We start from the raw sequence: 19,414 nt of genomic DNA, 5'->3' as shown, positions 1-19,414 counted from the left end.
GTGTGTAAAATGCAGTGGTTCTTGTTTGATTTGTAACAAAATCCATTCTCTTCTGTTCTGTTCTGTGACATTATGTTACATTCTTACCAGTCATACACTGAGAGCCGTCAGAAGTAACTCGGACTGGGGGAAGTTGGGAACGAACCGCCTACTTCAGTGCTGCTGTAAATCATCTATCAAAACAGTACATTGATAGACCACGGGACACAGCCTGTGTGCATGCAACAATATTTAATAGGTCAAAAATGGTGATAATTCAATGTCACATTCTGTTCACTCTAATATCCACAATATTTGGTTCCTGTCATCCACTTTTCCATTGCAAATGATAGCCTACCCTTGGATATTGTTGTAAATTATTCTGAATTCCCCCTCCATAAAGGGTAAATAAAAGTATAATCATCATGATGATAATGTATTGCATTTATATAGCGCTTTTCATTACACAAAGCCATGGATGTACTTGTCCTACCAGGCTGGACATGCAGTCTAGGAAAATATGTATCCACTCTCTATAATACACAGATGATTCCCTACCATCAAGTGCTTATTTTTTGAACAGACTTCAGATCATGTCTAATAACCTCATTGAGTATGAACAAGTTTCCTCTTCCCTAGCAATAGTTTTAAGGGGATACACTTCCTTTCAGTAGCATTTTTCAACCTGCCAATATATGTATCAGCACTGGTCTGTCACACAGAGACGCGTCCTGCTACGTGATTGGCAGCCGCTCACAACCAGAGGCAGTCTGTTTAACCCTGAGGGTGCTGATCTCTCCTGTGCGTCTAATTGCTGCGGGAACCAAAAACTGCTGCAGGAAGATCCGTGAACGCGTACACTTCACATAGACGTTTATATTTAATCCAGGATAACTAAAACGAATAAAAAGATCCTCAAATCGTTCCACGACGAGAACATTGGGTGAAGGCACTGCTGAGATTCGAACTCAGGATCTCCTGTTTACTAGACAGGCGCTTTAACCAACTAAGCCACAGCGCCTACGTTCAAAATCGGTGACACACCGAATGCAGTTCCTGTGTTTGTAGCTGTAGTACATCCAAATGAAATCTTCAAACGTTGCTTGCATGTATAGTGGACCCTGTCTGCACAGGCCAAATCCAATGTGTGTCAGTGTTCTACAAACTCTGAAGCACAGTCTGAAACCCGGAACTTCGACACTTAGGAACAACGTGTAGCCGCTGAGGACGAGTCAGCCACCACCACTGGTTTACACAGGCTGTTCAGGGACACGACCACCAGCTCTCTGGGCTGAAAGAGAGGCGACTGCAGACACCAATGCTGACACAAACATCATCAGCAATAATCGTGCCCCACCAGTGAGCCACACAGGTTTATGAGACCACATGAGACCCCACACACGTGAGATGTTGCCCCCTAGGGGCGGTGCAATTCCAACCCACACCGACGGGGAGAAAGCAAACTCCACACAGAAAAGCTCAGTCGGTCGTTGAATAATGATTCGTCAACAACAAACAAACAAAAAATGTGGAACCACAGCTGCAAAATGAATGATATGAGATGGACATATCTGTATGATCTAAACTCTGTGGGGATTATCAATGTGAATGTCTATGGATGCATCTTGGCTGTCCTGCTAACAGCATTGTTGCTGCTCTACACTGTTCTGTCCACACAGCTTTTCGCTGCCAGCAACGCTGCCCCGGCTCAGTCTGCCTCAGACAGTCTATCATAGACATGCTGTACGCTTTAAGAATTCATTAACAATAACCAAAGTGATGTCTTTAAATGAAGACTTAACAAAACAGCATTTATCTATAGTTTTTTCCAGCTCTATCAATGTGCTAACCTATTTCATAACATTATATGAGGAACCACAGTGGTCACAATGTGATTGTTACTTTTCAATTCCCTCAAATAGGGTTTGTACTACCTAACTAATACATCTAAATGTAACTCATACATTCTGTGATTCTCTCAACATCTCTATCTCTCTGTTGTCATACAGCTCTGGGTTCCCCAGCAATATGTTTTGACAACCACTGCAACTGATGTGTTCCAGCCAATCACAGACAGTCACAGTAACAACAACATTATCTATTTAGCAGCAATGATACAGTCTTGGGGCTGAGCCAGCCACATCTGAGGATGCACCCAGTCATGCTCAGTCTGGTCACACAAAAGGTCATGCAAAAAAGTTTTTAAAAAAAGGAAAACCCCCCCATGACCCATCAGCAGTTCTGTGTAAACATTTACTATGTAAAAAGATTTTTGCACATAACATGTGCACATACAGAAGCCAATCTACCAGCACCCGGGTAGATGGATGCTTCCTTCACAGGTAAAACACCCGCTGCCAAAACGAAGAGGGTGGTCACTGGCCCTGTAGCTGGGATCTCTGCTGCTGCTATGCTGCACACTGCTGATGTCACATTATAGATCAAACACAGAGGCTCTTCAGAAGGTCTTTGAAGACACAGACATGAAAATGACCATGCATTTTTAAAGGTGCCATATCATACGCTTTAAACCAATATTAGCATGGGTGCCTCATACTCCTAAAGGACAGATGGGAATGACTCTCTGAAGGGTAATTCATTGGCTAAAGCCCAGATTTATGTGGTTGAGTTTGGCAATGAAAACTGCTGCAAGCACTTTTATTGGGCAGTTCTGTCCATGCTGATGTTGGTCCCAATGGGCAGCATGGAGCGAGTCAGTGTTATCTTGTTGAGTGTGTCCTCACAATGACTGGCATACACTTATGCCATATGAATTACATGTAAAGTAGCTTAAAAACATAAGTTCCTACTTTGATTAATTGAACTTTTCATTTGTTAGAGGAATGCCTTTTTTCTGTATGGTCATACAATGCTTGCTTATAGTTTCTCTCTCTCTGATATTGTAGGGTCTCACCCTTACTGTGTAAAGTAGCTTGAGATAATGTATGCAATGATTTGGCTCTATATAAATTAAATTTGATCAACCACACTAAACTGAACAGAGCCTTTTGTTACAGATTATGTCGTACAATAGAGTTAAACCAATACACTCATTTATTTATTTTATAGATTTGATTGTTTCTGCTCCCACGACAATGCTGTATGTTGAATTATTTGTCTTTTAGGGAAGTACCGGATCCATTAGGTAAAACAAACAACGTTTCCAACTTTACATTTTAAAGCTGATTGGGGAAAAAATCTTTCCCGCTTCAATGCTGTTCTGTATGCATTGTTCAATAAAGATTTGTTTGAAGAAGAAAAAAAATGGAGGGGCGGGTTACGTCATTTCCGCGCCATATTTGTTCGTTTTCCGGCAGTTTCAACACCCGCGCCGCGCCACTACCAGAGAGGTAAACAACGACGGGAAGTTCTTTGTGTGTCTCCGGCGTCCGCGAAAGGCTCAAGCAACACGATGGCTGATAAGATGAGCATGTCTCTGGACGACATTATCAAGATGAACAAGAAGGGAGGCAGCGGCCGCGGAGGAAGATCGTCCGGGCCCGGTGGAAGTTCCGGTCGGGCCGGTGGCTCCTCGAGGCCAATGCGCGGTCGACAGAACAACTTCAACCGTGAGAGAAACAACAGGCCCACGCCGTACACCAGGGTATGAACGAGAATGCAGTTGAAATTGAGTTTCTGGAAAAAAAAACCCCTCCAAAAATGAAGTCAAATGGCGAGGAGCTGTAGTGTCTTTTTTATCCGTAGTGGTTTCACGGTAATTGACGGTGTGGTTAAGTCAAAGATGTCGGCTCCACCCGCCGAATCGCTTCACATGTCGACGCCGAGTTTTGTGGGGTGTGCTTCAGCCGGGCGCCGTTTCCCCTGTCGCCACGTTCCACCTTTGCTGAGCCGACACAGTTTAATGTCCCCGGCGGAGACTTTTGAATGGATATCCCTTTGTCAAGATGGCGGCCGTGCGTGGTTCATTTTTCCCGACCGAAGTGGTCAGGTGAGGAGAATCAGCCCCGGGGCCACTTGCCCGTTTGCCAGAATTACCCGGCGTTTTAAGTGTTGTTAGAATTTAGAAGCCTCAAAGATGTGAAGTGGATGAAACTAAACAGGATTTTTTTTTTTTTAATCTTAAAATGGCGCCGGGAAAATGCAGCGTTCTTATCCCTGTTGTTTCCTTCCTATGGACTTTTAGCTTTAAAAAAAAAGAAAAGAAATTACCATTCAACTATTACCCAAGGGGGAAGACGATTGAAACTGTTTTCTGGCACTGATTAAAAGCAAATAACCAGACCTGGATGATGGCCCTGGCCTGATTCCCATGCTGTACAGTGAACATGCCATGCTGGGTAAAGTAGATGAGGTTAGCTTTCGGACTTAACTATTACTATCAAAAACTTACATTTGAACAATATACACCCAACTGATGGAAACTAGCATTGCACTATATCCGGTGCAATATATTTATTCCTTTCTCTTTCCATGTTTACAAAAAGCAATAATTGAAATTGAATATTAAACCAAAGATTTTAAATGTTACTGTACAACTTCCAACATTTAAAGGTTTAAAGGTTGTTTCCTTGTATATTTGTCTAAATCAAATCCTCTCTCTCGCACTCAGACATGATGCGTTTGGTGCTTTCCTAAGAATTGCACCCATCACTAATGTAGGAATTTGTGGTCCAGTAAAATTTCTGTAGTAATCTGGGGTGCCGAGCCATCTCTTGTGAGTGTGTAGCAGGACACAAGGAATCTGAATGCAGTGTTTTCTGTTGCTCTTCACAGCCCAGAGAGTTACCAGACAAATGGCAGCATGACATGTTCGAGGAGCATGTTGGTGGACGCAGAAGCCAACCCGCAGAGGCTGAACGAAGTGTAGAAAGTAGTGGAAAGCTGCTGGTTTCCAACCTGGACTTTGGCGTCTCTGATTCGGATATCACGGTAATAAAATCTATGAATCCACTATTGCTCGTGTCAATGTGTTGTGAACAATGACTGAAACTTCTACTTTTCTCTCCTCAGGAGCTGTTTTCAGAGTTTGGGCCTTTAAAAAAAACGACGGTACACTACGACCGCTCTGGCCGCAGTAAAGGGACAGCAGATGTTCACTTTGAAAACAAGGCAGATGCACAAAAAGCCATGAAGCATTATAACGGAGTCCCACTTGATGGTGAGGATTCAGTTCTCATTCTACACTGGTGTTGTTGTACCCTGGCTCGTTCTTTTGAAGCACTTTTCTCACATGTTTAAACTATTGTCTTTTTTAAATATTTCAGGCCGCCCCATGAAAATCCAGCAAGTGACGTCAGAGGTCGAGTCACACAGTAGACAATCGACGCAAAGGTAGGCCATGTAATAGTAGGAATGTACCCTGACTGTCGAAATGATTTGAGGAAGGCTGATGATTATGAATTATGGAGAAACCACAGACAAGCACCGTGGCACTAACTGGTTGGAGATTATTAGTGTGGATTGACTGCAAAAGTAACTCCTCCCCTAAAATGCCCCATCTTTTGGTCTTTTTGTAGTTCAACCGGAGGTTTTGACCGGAGCAGACTCGGTCAACCCACGTTTGAAAGGAGGGAACGGCCTGAAAAGAGGCAAGGTGGCAGCAGTGGAGGTTACAGAGGTCGTGGCAGAGGAAGTGGACGAGGAAGAGGAAGTGGAAACAGACCCCAACTTTCTGCAGAGGAGTTGGATGCCCAGTTGGACGCTTACAACGCCAAGGTATGTACCCTGATAAAATCAAATTTTCATTTGATACTTTTTACCATACTGTGAACATTGATGAATAATTTGATGATTGATTGTTTCCTGTGTTTTAGAACCAGATGGACACCAGTTAGAACCACAGAAGATGCTGTTCCTGTTCCCATTTTTAAACTTTTTGGACATAAATGATCAGGTCAATCTGATATGGTGGATCGGACTTTATTGTAGCCATTTTATTATATGGACCATTCTATTCTTTTGATTTTTTTAGCAATGTGCTCTGGGGCAGTTTTATGTTTTGAGGATTTTTCTCTTAGACCACCAGCTCGTTTGCTCTTTTCCACATGTATGGACAATTACCTAAAAGATCGTGTTTTTGTTTTTTTTAATTATCATTTTTATTGTCATTTAAACCTGATTCAGTGGTTTGACAGGCGGTGTAATGTACTGATAAAATGTTTATGTACATAAATTCAGTCCCTTGGTACTGTATACTCAACGTGATGAACTTGTTTCAGAGGGTTTTGTATATAAATACATTGTATTCTATTGAATTGTCTTTGTGTTTTTAACATTGAGTCTGCCTTTTTAAAGGGATTATGTCAGTTCAACCAGTGTTGCCATTAACAGCTGTTTACTTACCAGTCACCTTTTTGCTTCTATTTAAGTTGGCATACTAACCAGCTAGTCTCTGCCCGGTTGGCCCGTTTAATCACTTCCTGGTAGGCACTGTAGTGTTCAGTCTGCTCTGCTGAAAAATCGCTGCTCAGAGAACGTACTATTACGTTGTCTTGAAAAATGCAGAGATTGCTGGGGTTTTTCGCCTAGTGTCACCACCATCTGCTCATGGCAAGAAACCACTGTCAACAGCAGAAAAATTTGCACATGAACCAAATGATAACAGAGTTGTACTGTAGTTTTGCCACAGTTTTCTATTTCTTTGTATCATTTTTAAAACCCAATGTGAAGTAAGGCTATTTTGCTGCATGCTGTCCAGTGGTTAGCGCTACGATGAATATTAATGCATAGTGTGGCACAGGTGGTGTAAAGTTCTGTCAGTTACACTCATATACCTTATGCTTAATTATTTAGCCACCATATGCTACAGAGCATGTGTACGGCTGGGTTTTTTTTTTCTTCATTACTCTGAATTCTGTTCTGATTTTGTGATTCAACAGTTAGATGCCTGACCACCAGACATCCACAGACCCTTGTTCTATATTACACAATTCAAACAGTGAGACAACTGGGGGGGGGGGGGGGATCAATCACGACGTGACCTTTGACGGCGCATGGCGCGTCACATGCGTGCGCGGACCCGTTTCCGGGAGACGTTGCGCCGGGAGCGCACGGGGCGGCGCCGTTCCCTTGCTCGCCATACTTGCACAGGAGCGCAGAGCAGCGGACGCACTGTAACTGCAGAGGCACCTGAACCTGCTGAACGCAATTTAAAAAAGAAAAGGTAAGTGTCCTGGAATTCACGGAGAAACAATACGCCCCCCCGGCAGAATAACCGTAACCGGAGCACGTCGTTGAAACCGCCGGCTGATGAGAACTTGTCGGGCTAGCGTTAGCCGCCGGCTCTGGTTAGCTCGTCTGAATTGTTCCCGGCGAATCCAGCCAGCCGCCTGTCTGCCTTCCAGTCCCGCCCTGTTCGACAGGGTCGCCGCGAACAGAAGTCAACGTCTCGCCCCGCCGTCGTGTACAAATCAATTGAATGACTCGGACGAGCTCACCTCTGCCCCGGCGTGCTGTCAAAAGCAGCGGTCTGTTAGCAGGGTTTCTTGACGAGATGCCAGTCCACAATGGAAGCGTTAGCTCGCCCCCCCCCCGCCCCCCGCCCCCATGACGGTGTGGTGCTCGTTCACTGCTGCTGCAGCTGCGGCTGGCCTCTTTTGTCACACTTGTGGACATGACGTAATTCAGTTATAAATGAATGAATGGCAAAGGGGCCACGATCGCGCCGGCACAGCTTGTTTCTTTACAGGAAACCGTGATTATCCGTGACCGTGATTTGCAGTGATCGACGTGTCAAATAGAAGAAACCCACACATGCACATTTCCCCCAGCTACGGGACATGGGATTTGCTCAGTGACCCTTGGCTTACGTATTTTCTATATAATAGTGTGATGTTGACAGGTGTTGGTGAACCAGGTCTGCCACCTGTCCCTGTTGACCTGCAGTCTGCCACTGTCATTGTCTAAACTAGCTCCACCCGGGAGAAGCCCAGACAGACACAAGAGGGGAACCTCTTTCTCTCTTCCACCTGGGCGGGGGTCGGCCTGTCACACTGGCTGCCAGTCCAATCCCGAAATGTCTTCATGTGGATATTTTGTGTGACAGAACCCCAGGAGGCTGTGTTACATAACTTTTGGTCAGCGCCTTAAGTCTTGCACATTTGAAACCTTTTGCACAAAGCAGACATGATCAGTTAGAATGGACGATAACCAATAAGAGAAGGATCAAGTGGTATGGCAAAACAAAACGTTAGAAATCATGAGCATCTTTCATTAAGACTGATGTCCTTGCTATTGTCTCCATATAGGCCTCTTCGCCTAAAGAAAAGGGAAGATGAACTCCTTGATTTTTCACCAGAGTGACCGAGGGTTTAATGCCGACAGTTACATAATGCATTCAATGCGAAGCCCCCTCCCCCACCAACACTTCTCCTGTCATTCCAAACGGCCTCGGATCTACATTTTGGCTCTTGCGGATATATCAAATTTAGTAATGCATAACAGCGGCGTGCATTTTGAGATCAAAGAAATGCTCAATGACGCGTCTGGACTCGTTTCTGCCCTGTTGTTTTACATGAACCATCTTCCACTGGGTCTGCACAGTCACTCCATACAGACTGTATGAGATTTGAAGTCACACTACTCTTATGCAAATTTATTTGTATTAGTTATTACCGTATTTTCACATTTATCAAAGAAGCATATCTTAGATTATCATTATCAAGGGAGAAACATACACCTACGCTTTCCAGGCCCTGAGTTAATCACTTTAATTATATCAGTTCCAAAAAATTTGTGTGTATAGTTGTGAAATACTAATTTATTGACTACAGACTAAAACTTCCTTGTTGACTCGGTAGAGTTCACTCCTTTACTGCTTATAGATATATTACACCTGACGGCTGCAAGTTAGGGCAGGTCTGAGTCAAAAGACTTGGAGAAAGGTATGCTCATTGACTCTCACTTAGCACTAGGGATCGACCGATACAGATTTTTCAGGGCCGATGCCGATACGGACTGCCGATTTTCTTGAGCTGATATTTGGAGCCGATACTACTTTTGCTCCCTCAATCTAATAGTTAAATAGAATTAAGTTCAGCGGGTTGTCTCGTCTGATCTGAGGTCTTAGTCAAAGTGGGGTTATGGCCAAGGCCGTGACTCGCCTCCCTGGTAGAGGGAGACGAGGCTCACGTCGCTCTGGAGCACCTCGTCTCCCTCTACCTGCCGGTGGACTAAAAAAGTCCACTGGCAGCCGCGCCCGACTCTGTGCGGGGCCCGACGGGGGACATTGAATCCCCCTCCCACTCTCCGGAGGAGAAGGAGAGTTGGGTATCCGGCGGGCGTGCAGCGCGGCAGCCTAGGGCAGAGGCACCGCGATGGCGCTGAGTAAATGGTTCCGGAGAGAGCGGGGCCGGGCCCGATAGGCGACCGAATCTGCCCTCCCAAAAAAAAACTATCGGCGAACGTAGCAGCCATGCATCGGCCGATACCGATACATGTAAAAAACGCAAACATCGGCCGATAAATCGGTCGAACACTACTTAGCACCATGTGGAGGAATCTGTATCTGGTCTCTGCACGTCTGTCACTGGTCTACAGCCTTATTTCACAGATGCTAGATCTGTATACGTTATGATAACTCAAGATATGGAATCCCTCATAGTAATTTTGTCTCCTCATTCCAATTCCAAATGTAATTTTAGATATACAGTTAGAGCTTCAACCAAAGCTCTAACTGTATTACATGCAGTGATCACCTTGACTGTGAATGTGGACGAATACTTGACACTCAGTTAGTCTTTTATAGACAGCAAAAAGGGACAACCCACACAAAACGGATGCAAAGTAATAACATAGACCCTGGCATGAAGAGAGAACGTGGACCAGGCAACAGCCAAGAGGCTCCTGTCTCTGAGTTAATGATAATTACCCACAGTCGAGTACATCTGCTCGGGATGGTTGGAAATAGGGGTGGGTGATCTGGCAAAAAGATCATATGATGATTTTTTTGAGTTAGAATCATAATCCATGATCTGAATCCCAATTTTTTTTTTCACCATCTAGGCTATCCAAAAAAAAACACCAAACAAACAAGTGAGTGTCTTATTTCAGAAAAAGACAAATTGTGCAGCCCAGGTATCAAACCTTCTCACTGTGGGGCACTGTTTTATTTTCCATATTACTGTGAATTAGTAATGTAGACAGGTCCACCCAAGAGGTTACCCCTGCACTGTCACACCTCAAAATGTTGCCTTGATCCACTGTTTCTCCACTTAACGGATTAAAAATAAACAACTAACTAACTATGTTGCAGGAGAACGTAACTTAAGAGACGGACACGAGTCTTAATGGTTGATGTGCATTGCTCGAGACTTTTGTTAAGTCTTTTGTTATAAAAAGTGCACTTTGTTACGCATTATGTTTTCTGCAGGCCATTTTTTCCCCCAACACTAAATTTCTTAGCAAAAGACAGCCCTACCATAGGGAAATAACAGAATGAACAAACAAGCTTACTTGCTGTCAAACCTACTGTCTTGGCATTCATTTTTCTTCTAAGTCTTCCTCTCCTGACCGCACGGCTTCTTATTCAGTGTTTTATGTGCACAAAATGTATCTTGTGCTTGTACTTCCTCTCACACAAAAGCCCTTTTCCATGCTGAAGATCTTGCAGTAATGTCTCTGGAATAATGAGGAATTCACCTCATTAGTTTTAAAGCAATGCGATATGAGCTGGGTGCTTGGAGGGAGCAGTAGCCTCTCTACAAGGTAATGGCAGTGAAACGCCAAATATTGTTGTTGTTTTTTTTTTACCCCAGTGGACCAATTTTTAGGAACAACATAGTCCTTTTCCGCTGTATAAATAATGTGCTGGCCTGTCTAGGATCACTCCTCGGGAGAGACTACGTATCTTGTAATGCATGATCATTCACGACTGTTGGTGGTGATGTTATTTCAGAGAACAGTGCACAGATGATATCACACGGCAGAGTGAGGTCATCAGCAACAGCATAAAGATGAACGCTGATGCTGCTGCGTATCCAGCACAAACTCTCAGAGCAGCAACACATCCAGTAGGCTGGACATTTTCAATCAGCATTCCTCGCTGGCGTCATTGTCAGTGTGGTCATCTGTTTATCCAGTGGTTTACAACCTTTCCCCCAAGAGCCAAGTGTCTATTAGGAAATACAAGACCAATTTACTTCATCTTGTGCGTTTGAAACCATTGTTTATCGTCCCTTTTCTCTCCCAACCTTATCGACTATATTTTCCTCTCCTAATGCTTTTTGTACCCTCTGTTTTCCCTCCCCCTGCACTTAATCTGCGTCAAGATATGGCTGAGGATGAGGTGACTCCGGAGCAGCTAGCAGCCATCGCCGCCGAAAATGAGGAGCCAGAGCCGGTGAACTACAAGCCACCAGCCCAAAAGTCGGTGAAAGAGATCCAAGAGCTGGATAAGGATGACGAGAGTCTACGCAAATATAAGGAAGCCCTGCTAGGCTCTGTGGCCAACGAGACTGGTAAGGCTGTGTGTGTGTTTGTGTGTGTGAGTTTGTGAGTGTGTGAGAGAAAGTGGAGGGCAGGAAACAAGTGGTTGTTAAATCAATGGGAGCATACGTGCATAATAAAGTCTAAATGTGTCTTTCTGTAGTGCACAATCTCTGATATATTTTGTGCTTTCGGCAGCATATAATGTGATGTATGACCCCATAAATCAGAGTGTGGCTGATCAGTAGATATCTTCTTTAATTATTCCATGCATTCATCTCCTGTGTTAAAAACCTGGCGCCTACCGCCACCTGGGTGTGGCCGATTCACTGCCCTGAATATTGATTCTCCACATTCAGAGCTTTGAAGGTGATGAGCTTCAACCGAAGACATGATGACAATGACATGCAGCCATCACCATCACCAAAAACTTGACACTCACTTAGTCTTTAAGGAACAGCAAAAAAAAAGGACCAATGCTCGCAAAACAAATGCAAGGTAATAACACAGACGGAGGCTCCTGTCTCTAACAGAGTTAATGATAATTAGCCACAGTTGAGTACATCTGCTCGGGATGGTAAGAATGACACAACGGGCACCATCTTGACCTTTCACCCCCCTTACAGCTCATTAACAACAGCAACATACATTCAGAGGGTGCGGTCGAATTGTCAAATTTGCTTAGGAAGTTTCCTAAAATCTTGAAATGACTGTATTTTATCGGCAGCCATGATAAGAGCTGTTCGGATTCTCTAAATGTTTAGGAAACAAGGGGTAGATTTGGATTGTCTTTCTTATCTACTACTCCTTGACCTCAATGTAAACCGTCATGAGGTCAAGTATATGTGTAAAGGATTCATAGGACTTAGGAAAAGCCAACAGCGCTGCTCAGAGAATCAGACTCAACTTTCACAATACTAAGTCATTATTTGACGGCAGATGTTATTAATGTGCGTCTGCCGTGGTGAAACTATAAATTTACAAAGATGGACTACAAAAAATGCAGCGGCTCCATCCAGCATTTTTCAGTGTGTATTACCAGCGTGTGACATCAGATGTAAATGCCTCATTGGCAAGGGTAACATACATGATGACGTGCATCCCTTCTGCGTGCTGAAGGAGATGGGAAAGGAAGCATTGAAGCACCTTTCCTATGCATTTAGAGAATCTGAACAGCTCTTTTCATGACTGCAGATGAAATACTTCCTGGTGACTTGAAGATTTAGGAAACTTCCTAAGCAAATTTGACAATTCGACCACACCCAAGCTTCAATGCTTCCTTTCCTATCTCCTCTAGCATAGGGTACACTGGACCCTCCTATGCAAAATGAAAGGAGAAATAGACACCCCACAATGCATTGCTGCAGCGATATTTAACATGACACGCCATGCACGATCGTAAACAATTAAATCTAAAGTAGTAGAAGAAGAAGAGTATGAATGTGACCTAGAAGGGACGCACGTAATCTTCTATGTTGCCGTTGCCTATGAATCATTTACATCTGATGTCCCACAGTGGTAAAAACACACTGAAGAATGCTGGATGGAGCTTTGGAGGGAAATTTGTAGTAGATAGGAACAATAGGAAGGACAATCCGAATCCACCCACTGTAGCCGTTGGGCCCAATATTTTCTGGTATGTTGAGCCTCCATTGCTCAGTATTCTGTCTCTCAATGAAAATGAAATGTTGTATCAGTGGGACTAAGAATAACCTCAAGTCTAATTAATGCAGAGTCTGTCCCAGCTACAGCAGAGTTGTTCTGCTTCCAGCTCCCCGGAGCCCTGGCACTTGGACGGCCGCAGGCCTCCCGTAAATGTTTGTCACACTTGAGGTTGCTATTTTCTTAGTTATTAGAAACTTAATAGTTTCTGAGTAAATAGCAAGTCACATAAAAAGGCTTTTAGGGACAAAATGAGTCATGTAAACCAACTCTAGCATCCTACACAAATGGACATGGGATCTAAACACGGTGACTTAGGATGTCATGTCTGAGAACATGGTTGTTTTCTGTATTTAACCATCTGTCTCTTTGATCTGGTCCTAGATCCCAATGCTCCCAATGTACAGGTGACCCGGATGTCTCTGATCTGTGAAAGCGCCCCCAACCCCCTGGTCCTGGACCTGCAAGGTGAGTAGCTGTTCTGGCTTCTGTATACGACAGAAATATTAACCTTTAAAGCATTTACTGATCTTGTACATCAAAATACGAGAGGTTATGAACAGACACATATTCATAGCTGAGACTTGAGGCCAAGTGGAATAGCTGAAAATTGACATGTCATTCCAGCACATCCTGCACACATTTCAGCACAGAAATGTCTTCTTCAGTATCTTCCATCTGATTCTACTTAGTATTTCAAACTGCCAGCAAATACTTATCATCACCGTGGACTCGGCGGTGACTCTGCTTATTTAGATTTGAATCCAGCACTAATCAGAGATCCGTCTTCAAAGGGTTGAATGGCTATTCCCAGTGACAATCTGTTGGTGAAGACCTCTGCTCCTGGGAGCTGCTTGGGCCCCAGCTGGCCCAAATTCACTTCCATCCAGAACATTCTGTCCTGTGTCTCCATTCCCCTGCATCACTCCTCATTCTCCTATTTCTCAGCTAAAAATAATGCCTACCCACTCAGTAAATCCATGTCCCTCCTAGTCATTTTACATTTAAGTCCCTAATATCCTGCATGCTTAGATGCTGATTGTTCTGCTCAAAAAGTTTGTAAGATACTGCAGTGATATTGTGATGATGGGATTGAAGTTGGACGAGAGACTTGCAGAGGTGGAAAGATGAACACTCAGCACACCAACTCTGTGTTCATGTTCTACCTCTCAGGTAGGTTTGGAAGTAATTCAGAAAACAGAACTGTTATATAAACTTCGGTAGCATTAAAAAATGTCAGCCCAGTTCTAATATGGATGTGAGCACAAAGTGGTTGTTTATAATCCGAATGAGTTCTGCACACTAGTTGTCGCATTTGTGATGCTTGTGTTTGCCCGGTTTGGAAAACTACTCCACTCAGATAGTTTCCTCGGCTGTCAGAAAGTATTTTCTCAGGAGCATGCAACAAGAACTGGCACACAGTTCCTGCAGATGATGAGGATGAGTCACACTCAGTCAGTGAGTCAGGTCAGATCCAGTAAAGGAATCGATGGCGCTTCTTTGCAACACACCTATCTAATGCCGGGCTCAGCAGAAATCCCTCTGAATATACACAGGCAGTGATTTCTAATGGGTCACAAACCAAAAAAACAACAACATTCAAATGACTTGTATAGGGAGATGAATTCAGGAGACTGTGTTAAATATATGTGACCAATGAACTCGTTGCATATGTGCATTCAGTGGATGGTTGTGGCAATCCTGTTTGTGGGAGCAGGTATATGTATGTATGTGCTGTATTTAAAAGGGCTCTCCAACATTTTGGAAAATATGTCAGGGCTCTGCTAATCATGGCATTATTGTTACTATGATAAACAAAATATTGATGCCTGTGCTTATTTCCGTCCCCCCCCCTTTTTTGTTTCCAACAGGAGACCTGGAAGCCTTTAAGAAGCAGGCCTTTGTCCTGAAGGAGGGAGTTGAATATAAAATAAAGATCGGCTTTAAGGTGAGAGCTGTTGCAACTACATCGCTGATATAGACAGTGGCTGTTTCCATGGAATATGACTTCCTCTCCTCCTTGTTTCTCGCCATTATGAAAATGTGACTGTCCCAATAAATCAGCCAGGTTTGATGCTACAAGTTTGTAGCACATATTAAGTAGGAGGAGGAGTAGTGATGAAAAAAGAGAATTCTCTGTGCAGTTATGTTGTATAAAATCACAAATCAGCATAGTACATTTGCTTTTCTAGCAGTCTTTCTATTCTTCACCTGGTTATTACCAAAATACAGTGCATTTGTTGTGTTTCTCCACAGGTGAACAGGGAGATTGTTTCAGGTCTGAAGTATGTGCAGCAGACGTACAGGAAAGGAATGAGGAGTGAGTGAACAACTTTTCACACTTCTGCAGCTCAGTATTCAACAAGTAATGCCCTTTGTCTGGTGCGTTGTCTGGAATTTAGCTCTTGCCAAACACATGCCCAGTTAAATGTTCAAATCATCTGACCACCTGAAAATACTGAAATCTTTTCATCATCGTTCCTAAAATCCAGTTATATTCAATGTAAATCACACTACACATGCCCTGTGCTTTAATGTGAGAAAAAATAATCAGTACTCAAAAAGAAGAAATATCAGTTGGTATGCATGCTCAAATTAGCTCATGACATCTCTAGTCAACCTGCAGATGAGATAGGAGCATCATACAACAAGCGTCATGTGAGCACTTGTGCCGTGGTAAAGCACACAGTTGGTGTTGTGAGTGGATGAAATGTGAAATAATTACAATGTAACATGCTGCATATTGTATAATATTGCAATGAACAAAGGTGAACTGATCCAGCAGCAGCTAAACCATGTGCAACATCGCCGGCTATGGCACGTATTGTTTCATTTATATCAGTGATGGAGACTCACCCAGACCTCCCTGCAGTCATCGATCACCTCTCTGTGACGCATGTTTTTTTTTTTATCAGCCATTTACATATCGATACATTTCCTCTTTATTTCAGTGACAGTGCGACTCACAGGTGACTCAATATTAACAGCTCTGTTTTTGTCTGTCACTTGTCTCCTGCTGACGCTGCTAAAATATAAACTTTCATTTATGGATCTCTGAAAACAGAACTTCAATCTCTGATCTCATAAACGTGTTCTTTTTACTCTTTGACGCTGTTTTCATGAATGAACTCTTCCTGACATGGGACAGGAAGCGAAACCTTATATGGTATTTTAGGGGCGTTGATTATGCTAATTTTAGATCCGCGGGCACGCTCACTCAAATACGCAAAGTTGAAAATCATCCTGTTTACGCAAGTAATTTACACACTTTTCTGAAGATAGAAGCGTTTGATGTATCCGATACGGCCTGTTCGTACGAACTCACGGCACGACCAGATGTAGGAGAAATTTAGGATTAGAATACGACCATGTTCTTACATGGGGCCCATTGTCTCTGTGCCAGTGGATCGTGGAAAAAAAAACATCCATAACATTTACCATTCCACTAAATCTCCACCATCCTCAATCATCAACCCCTTCGTCACGTGATGAGACTCTGTTATTCTGTGATGTGACTCAGCTGCTGCTGCACAGAGCAGAGGCATTCACTTTATTGATATTGATAACTAATATTTTACAAACTAGATTTCTTACTTGATGAATGTGGGCACTACCACTGATACACAAAAATGAACCACATGGGGATGGTGGACAAGTTATGTACTGATATGTGCCTGAACACCGGTAACACCAACCATGGCGACCCCCAATATACACTCACCAAGCACTGTACTGAGAACATCTGTGCACCTGCTAACTCACACTCAATCTGTCAGTCATGTGGATGAAATCATGCAGATGCAGATCAGCTTCAGTTAAAGAACCCCTCCAGTCACGTTTTAAAGTATATAAAAATAATCTCCTGTGCCTAATAATTTGTTTAACATTGTTTACCCCAAAAAAGATTTAAAAACCCTCTGAAATGGGGCTGGAAACCATCCACTCTCTCTCCCTCATTGAGGAATACTGAGACTATGAATATTCATGATATGTAAATAACACAGGCCGCTGGTTTTCTGTGTTTGTGATGTACCAAATCTAGCTTGCGAGGATTCGTTTGAATGTATGAATTTCAAATTCCAGTGAAGTGCACAGATATCTCCTACTCCAGGAGAGAAATGTGAAAACTCTGCTCAAATACAAGTCCCTATAGTCAATGTCAGACATTTTAGAGGACAGAAATAAAAACACTTTTTTGAGTGGAGGGGGACTTAATGTTCACATCAAACATCAGAATTAGGACAAAAGTGATCTCTGCTGTCGATAGCTTTTTCTAACATTTGAACACATTCGTACAAATCCTGGTGTTCACAAACACAGTCTCTTCACATTGTTTTCCACTTGTCAACAGTTGATAAATCGGACTACATGGTGGGCAGCTACGGGCCTCGCCCTGATGAGTACGACTTCCTGACCACGGTGGAGGAGGCTCCTAAAGGCGTGCTGGCCCGAGGCAACTACGTCATCAAATCCAAGTTTACCGACGACGACAAGCATGACCACCTGTCCTGGGAGTGGAACCTCAACATCAAGAAAGACTGGAAAGACTAAAAGAGGCCTTGGTGTTTGTGGAGCGGGGTCGAGGGAGTCCAAATTCCTCTGCCCCCCCCGCCCCCGCGTGTTCCTCGGCCGCTGCCCTCATCGCTGCCCTGCGTCCACCATTTCTGCCTTCTTTGTATTTACTTGGTCGTTCATTTCACACATCTCATGCCTTAGTTACCGCCTCATTGTCTTAACACTGTGGCGTCATTCCCGCCTCCCCACGGTAGCAGCAGTAGCAGTAGCAGCAGAACCCCCCCCCATCCCCCCACCCATCAGTCCGTCCATCATCTTCCCCAACATGTCATTGGTTGCACACATCCACCACTCTTCACCCCCCACCCCCCCTCACTGAGCTGTGCCATGTAGCACCTTACTTCCTCACACCCCCAGACCCCTCCTCTCATTCCTTCTCTCCCAGTTTTCTGCTGCTTGACGAGATTAACCCCTTCCACCCTTCCAGAATGGTGTCTTCCTCTCTCCGTATCAAGTACATGTGGAAAAGCAACTGTACAATCAATTTTAGTTTGCCTTTTTTTAAAAATATAATTGTATCAAACTTTATGTGACGTGACTGTATTCACATCACTGTTAATCAGCTGTTGTGTTTATAGCAGGCCCCACCACATCCACTGCGCCCCCCCCACCCTCCCCATGCTTCCTTTGCTTGCCTACTTATAGCCCGCTGTCTTTTGATAAAATGACCAGAACCTGCCTTGTAAAAACAATTGATTCAGAGCTGCTTTTCAGCGCCTCCCTCCCTTCCCTAAATGTACTCACCCACTCCCCTCTTAAATGGGGTCTGGTGAACAAAGGAGTAAAAAGTATAAGGGTAAAAGAAAAAAAGCTGCCTTATGTATGGACTAATGTCTAAACTACATCTCTTTAGCATGCCTTTTGTGCATGAGCAGTAAGTAGTCTGTATATCAAGGGCTTACTCTCGCCACCAACTCAACTGTAGCCCTGTTGTCGTGGAGACTGTTTTTACAGGTTATAGACACAGCTCTGCGCCCCCCCCCCCCCCCCCAAAAAAAAACAAAAACCAACTGACCATGTAATGGGTGGGGACTGAATGTTAAAATTGGAAAAAAAGAGAAGACAAACCCAGTGAAAAACAGTATTGGCATTCTTGTTACTCTTAGCCATGAGGCCTTAGCACTGACTATGATTATGTGGAAACAAACAGCGACAAACATTACTAATATTGTTTTTAGTTTTTTTCTTCTCGTTTCCCTTTTTGCCTTAATGTACATCATCTTCAATGCTCCCTCTAATATAGCTTCATAACTCGTAGCCCGCGGTCAGGAAGTAAGTGTGGAACAGTACCAGAGAAAGCACAGGAACAGGCTGAGCCAGGCACCGTCTGCTGCTGCCGCCGGAGACCTTGACGGTGTCTGGTCTCATCCAGACACAGACACTGTCGGTGAGGAGGAGGAAAAAAAACTGACTAGGCCTTCAGTGTTTTTTGACCCCGTGGCCCCCTCAGAAAGACCTCAGTGACACGAAGGGTCAAGTGACACCACCAGAGAAACACTAACTGTCCTGTGGCATTAAATTGGAATCAACTTGTACTGTACCATAACATATGGATGTAAAAGTTTTTGTTTGTTTCTTCTGATAATGATAACTGTATTCCTGCTCCATACATTCCTTCACATTGTACAGTTTCTATGAAAACGCTGGCATGCTGGTGGGGTTGTATATTCTGTCATCATTTGTGATTGCTCTTCTCAGTCAATAAAGATTTTGCTCAACTTGGCCTCATTTGGGATGTTCTGCAGATTAGAGCTGCTGCTACCAGTTTTACACAAAGATCTGCTAACTTCACGAGGACCTGATTCACCCAGAT

General features: G+C 43.7%; 2 protein-coding genes and 1 non-coding gene across 4 annotated transcripts; 2 read left to right on the top strand and 1 right to left on the bottom strand.

Annotated features, from left to right (window-relative positions):
- Window positions 1-926: 926 nt before the first annotated feature.
- On the bottom strand, window positions 927-1,000 carry trnat-agu. The gene has a single exon. It is a non-coding gene; the product is annotated as a tRNA-Thr (tRNA).
- Window positions 1,001-3,270: 2,270 nt separating this feature from the next.
- Window positions 3,271-6,189, top strand: LOC118313272 (THO complex subunit 4). Of its 2 annotated transcripts, none has more exons than XM_035638649.2 (6): window positions 3,271-3,583; window positions 4,714-4,869; window positions 4,951-5,098; window positions 5,205-5,271; window positions 5,457-5,655; window positions 5,754-6,189. In XM_035638649.2, exons 1-6 carry the CDS (start codon window positions 3,392-3,394, stop codon window positions 5,772-5,774), a joined length of 783 nt encoding a protein of 260 aa, XP_035494542.1. In that variant the 5' UTR covers window positions 3,271-3,391; the 3' UTR covers window positions 5,775-6,189. The 2 variants fall into 2 exon arrangements, with proteins under 2 accessions (XP_035494542.1, XP_035494541.2); XM_035638648.2 differs by lacking the exon at window positions 3,271-3,583 and adding an exon at window positions 3,604-3,928.
- A 759-nt stretch (window positions 6,190-6,948) lies between these two features.
- On the top strand, window positions 6,949-19,319 carry LOC118313270 (rho GDP-dissociation inhibitor 1). The gene is made up of 6 exons (XM_035638645.2): window positions 6,949-7,102; window positions 11,208-11,396; window positions 13,411-13,494; window positions 14,898-14,974; window positions 15,283-15,346; window positions 17,378-19,319. The coding sequence occupies exons 2-6, from the start codon at window positions 11,210-11,212 to the stop codon at window positions 17,575-17,577; spliced, it is 612 nt and encodes a 203-aa protein (XP_035494538.1). The 5' UTR covers window positions 6,949-7,102; window positions 11,208-11,209; the 3' UTR covers window positions 17,578-19,319.
- The last annotated feature ends 95 nt before the right edge of the window (window positions 19,320-19,414 follow it).

Source organism: Scophthalmus maximus, chromosome 8 (genome assembly GCF_022379125.1).
Source record: "Scophthalmus maximus strain ysfricsl-2021 chromosome 8, ASM2237912v1, whole genome shotgun sequence".
Taxonomy (NCBI): domain Eukaryota; kingdom Metazoa; phylum Chordata; class Actinopteri; order Pleuronectiformes; family Scophthalmidae; genus Scophthalmus; species Scophthalmus maximus.
Note: the sequence above shows the minus strand (reverse complement) of the source record. Positions and strands in the feature narration are given on the sequence as shown.

Excerpts from the sequence above, each read along its gene's own strand:
- LOC118313272 (XM_035638648.2), top strand. The coding sequence starts at position 3,650 with ATGGCGAGGAGCTGTAGTGTCTTTTTTATCCGTAGTGGTTTCACGGTA. Across the intron at positions 3,929-4,713 it reads TTCCCGACCGAAGTGGTCAG|CCCAGAGAGTTACCAGACAA; the intron begins GTGAGGAGAATC and ends TGCTCTTCACAG. Across the intron at positions 5,099-5,204 it reads TAACGGAGTCCCACTTGATG|GCCGCCCCATGAAAATCCAG; the intron begins GTGAGGATTCAG and ends TAAATATTTCAG.
- LOC118313270 (XM_035638645.2), top strand. The coding sequence starts at position 11,210 with ATGGCTGAGGATGAGGTGACTCCGGAGCAGCTAGCAGCCATCGCCGCC. Across the intron at positions 13,495-14,897 it reads CCTGGTCCTGGACCTGCAAG|GAGACCTGGAAGCCTTTAAG; the intron begins GTGAGTAGCTGT and ends TGTTTCCAACAG. Across the intron at positions 14,975-15,282 it reads AAATAAAGATCGGCTTTAAG|GTGAACAGGGAGATTGTTTC; the intron begins GTGAGAGCTGTT and ends GTTTCTCCACAG.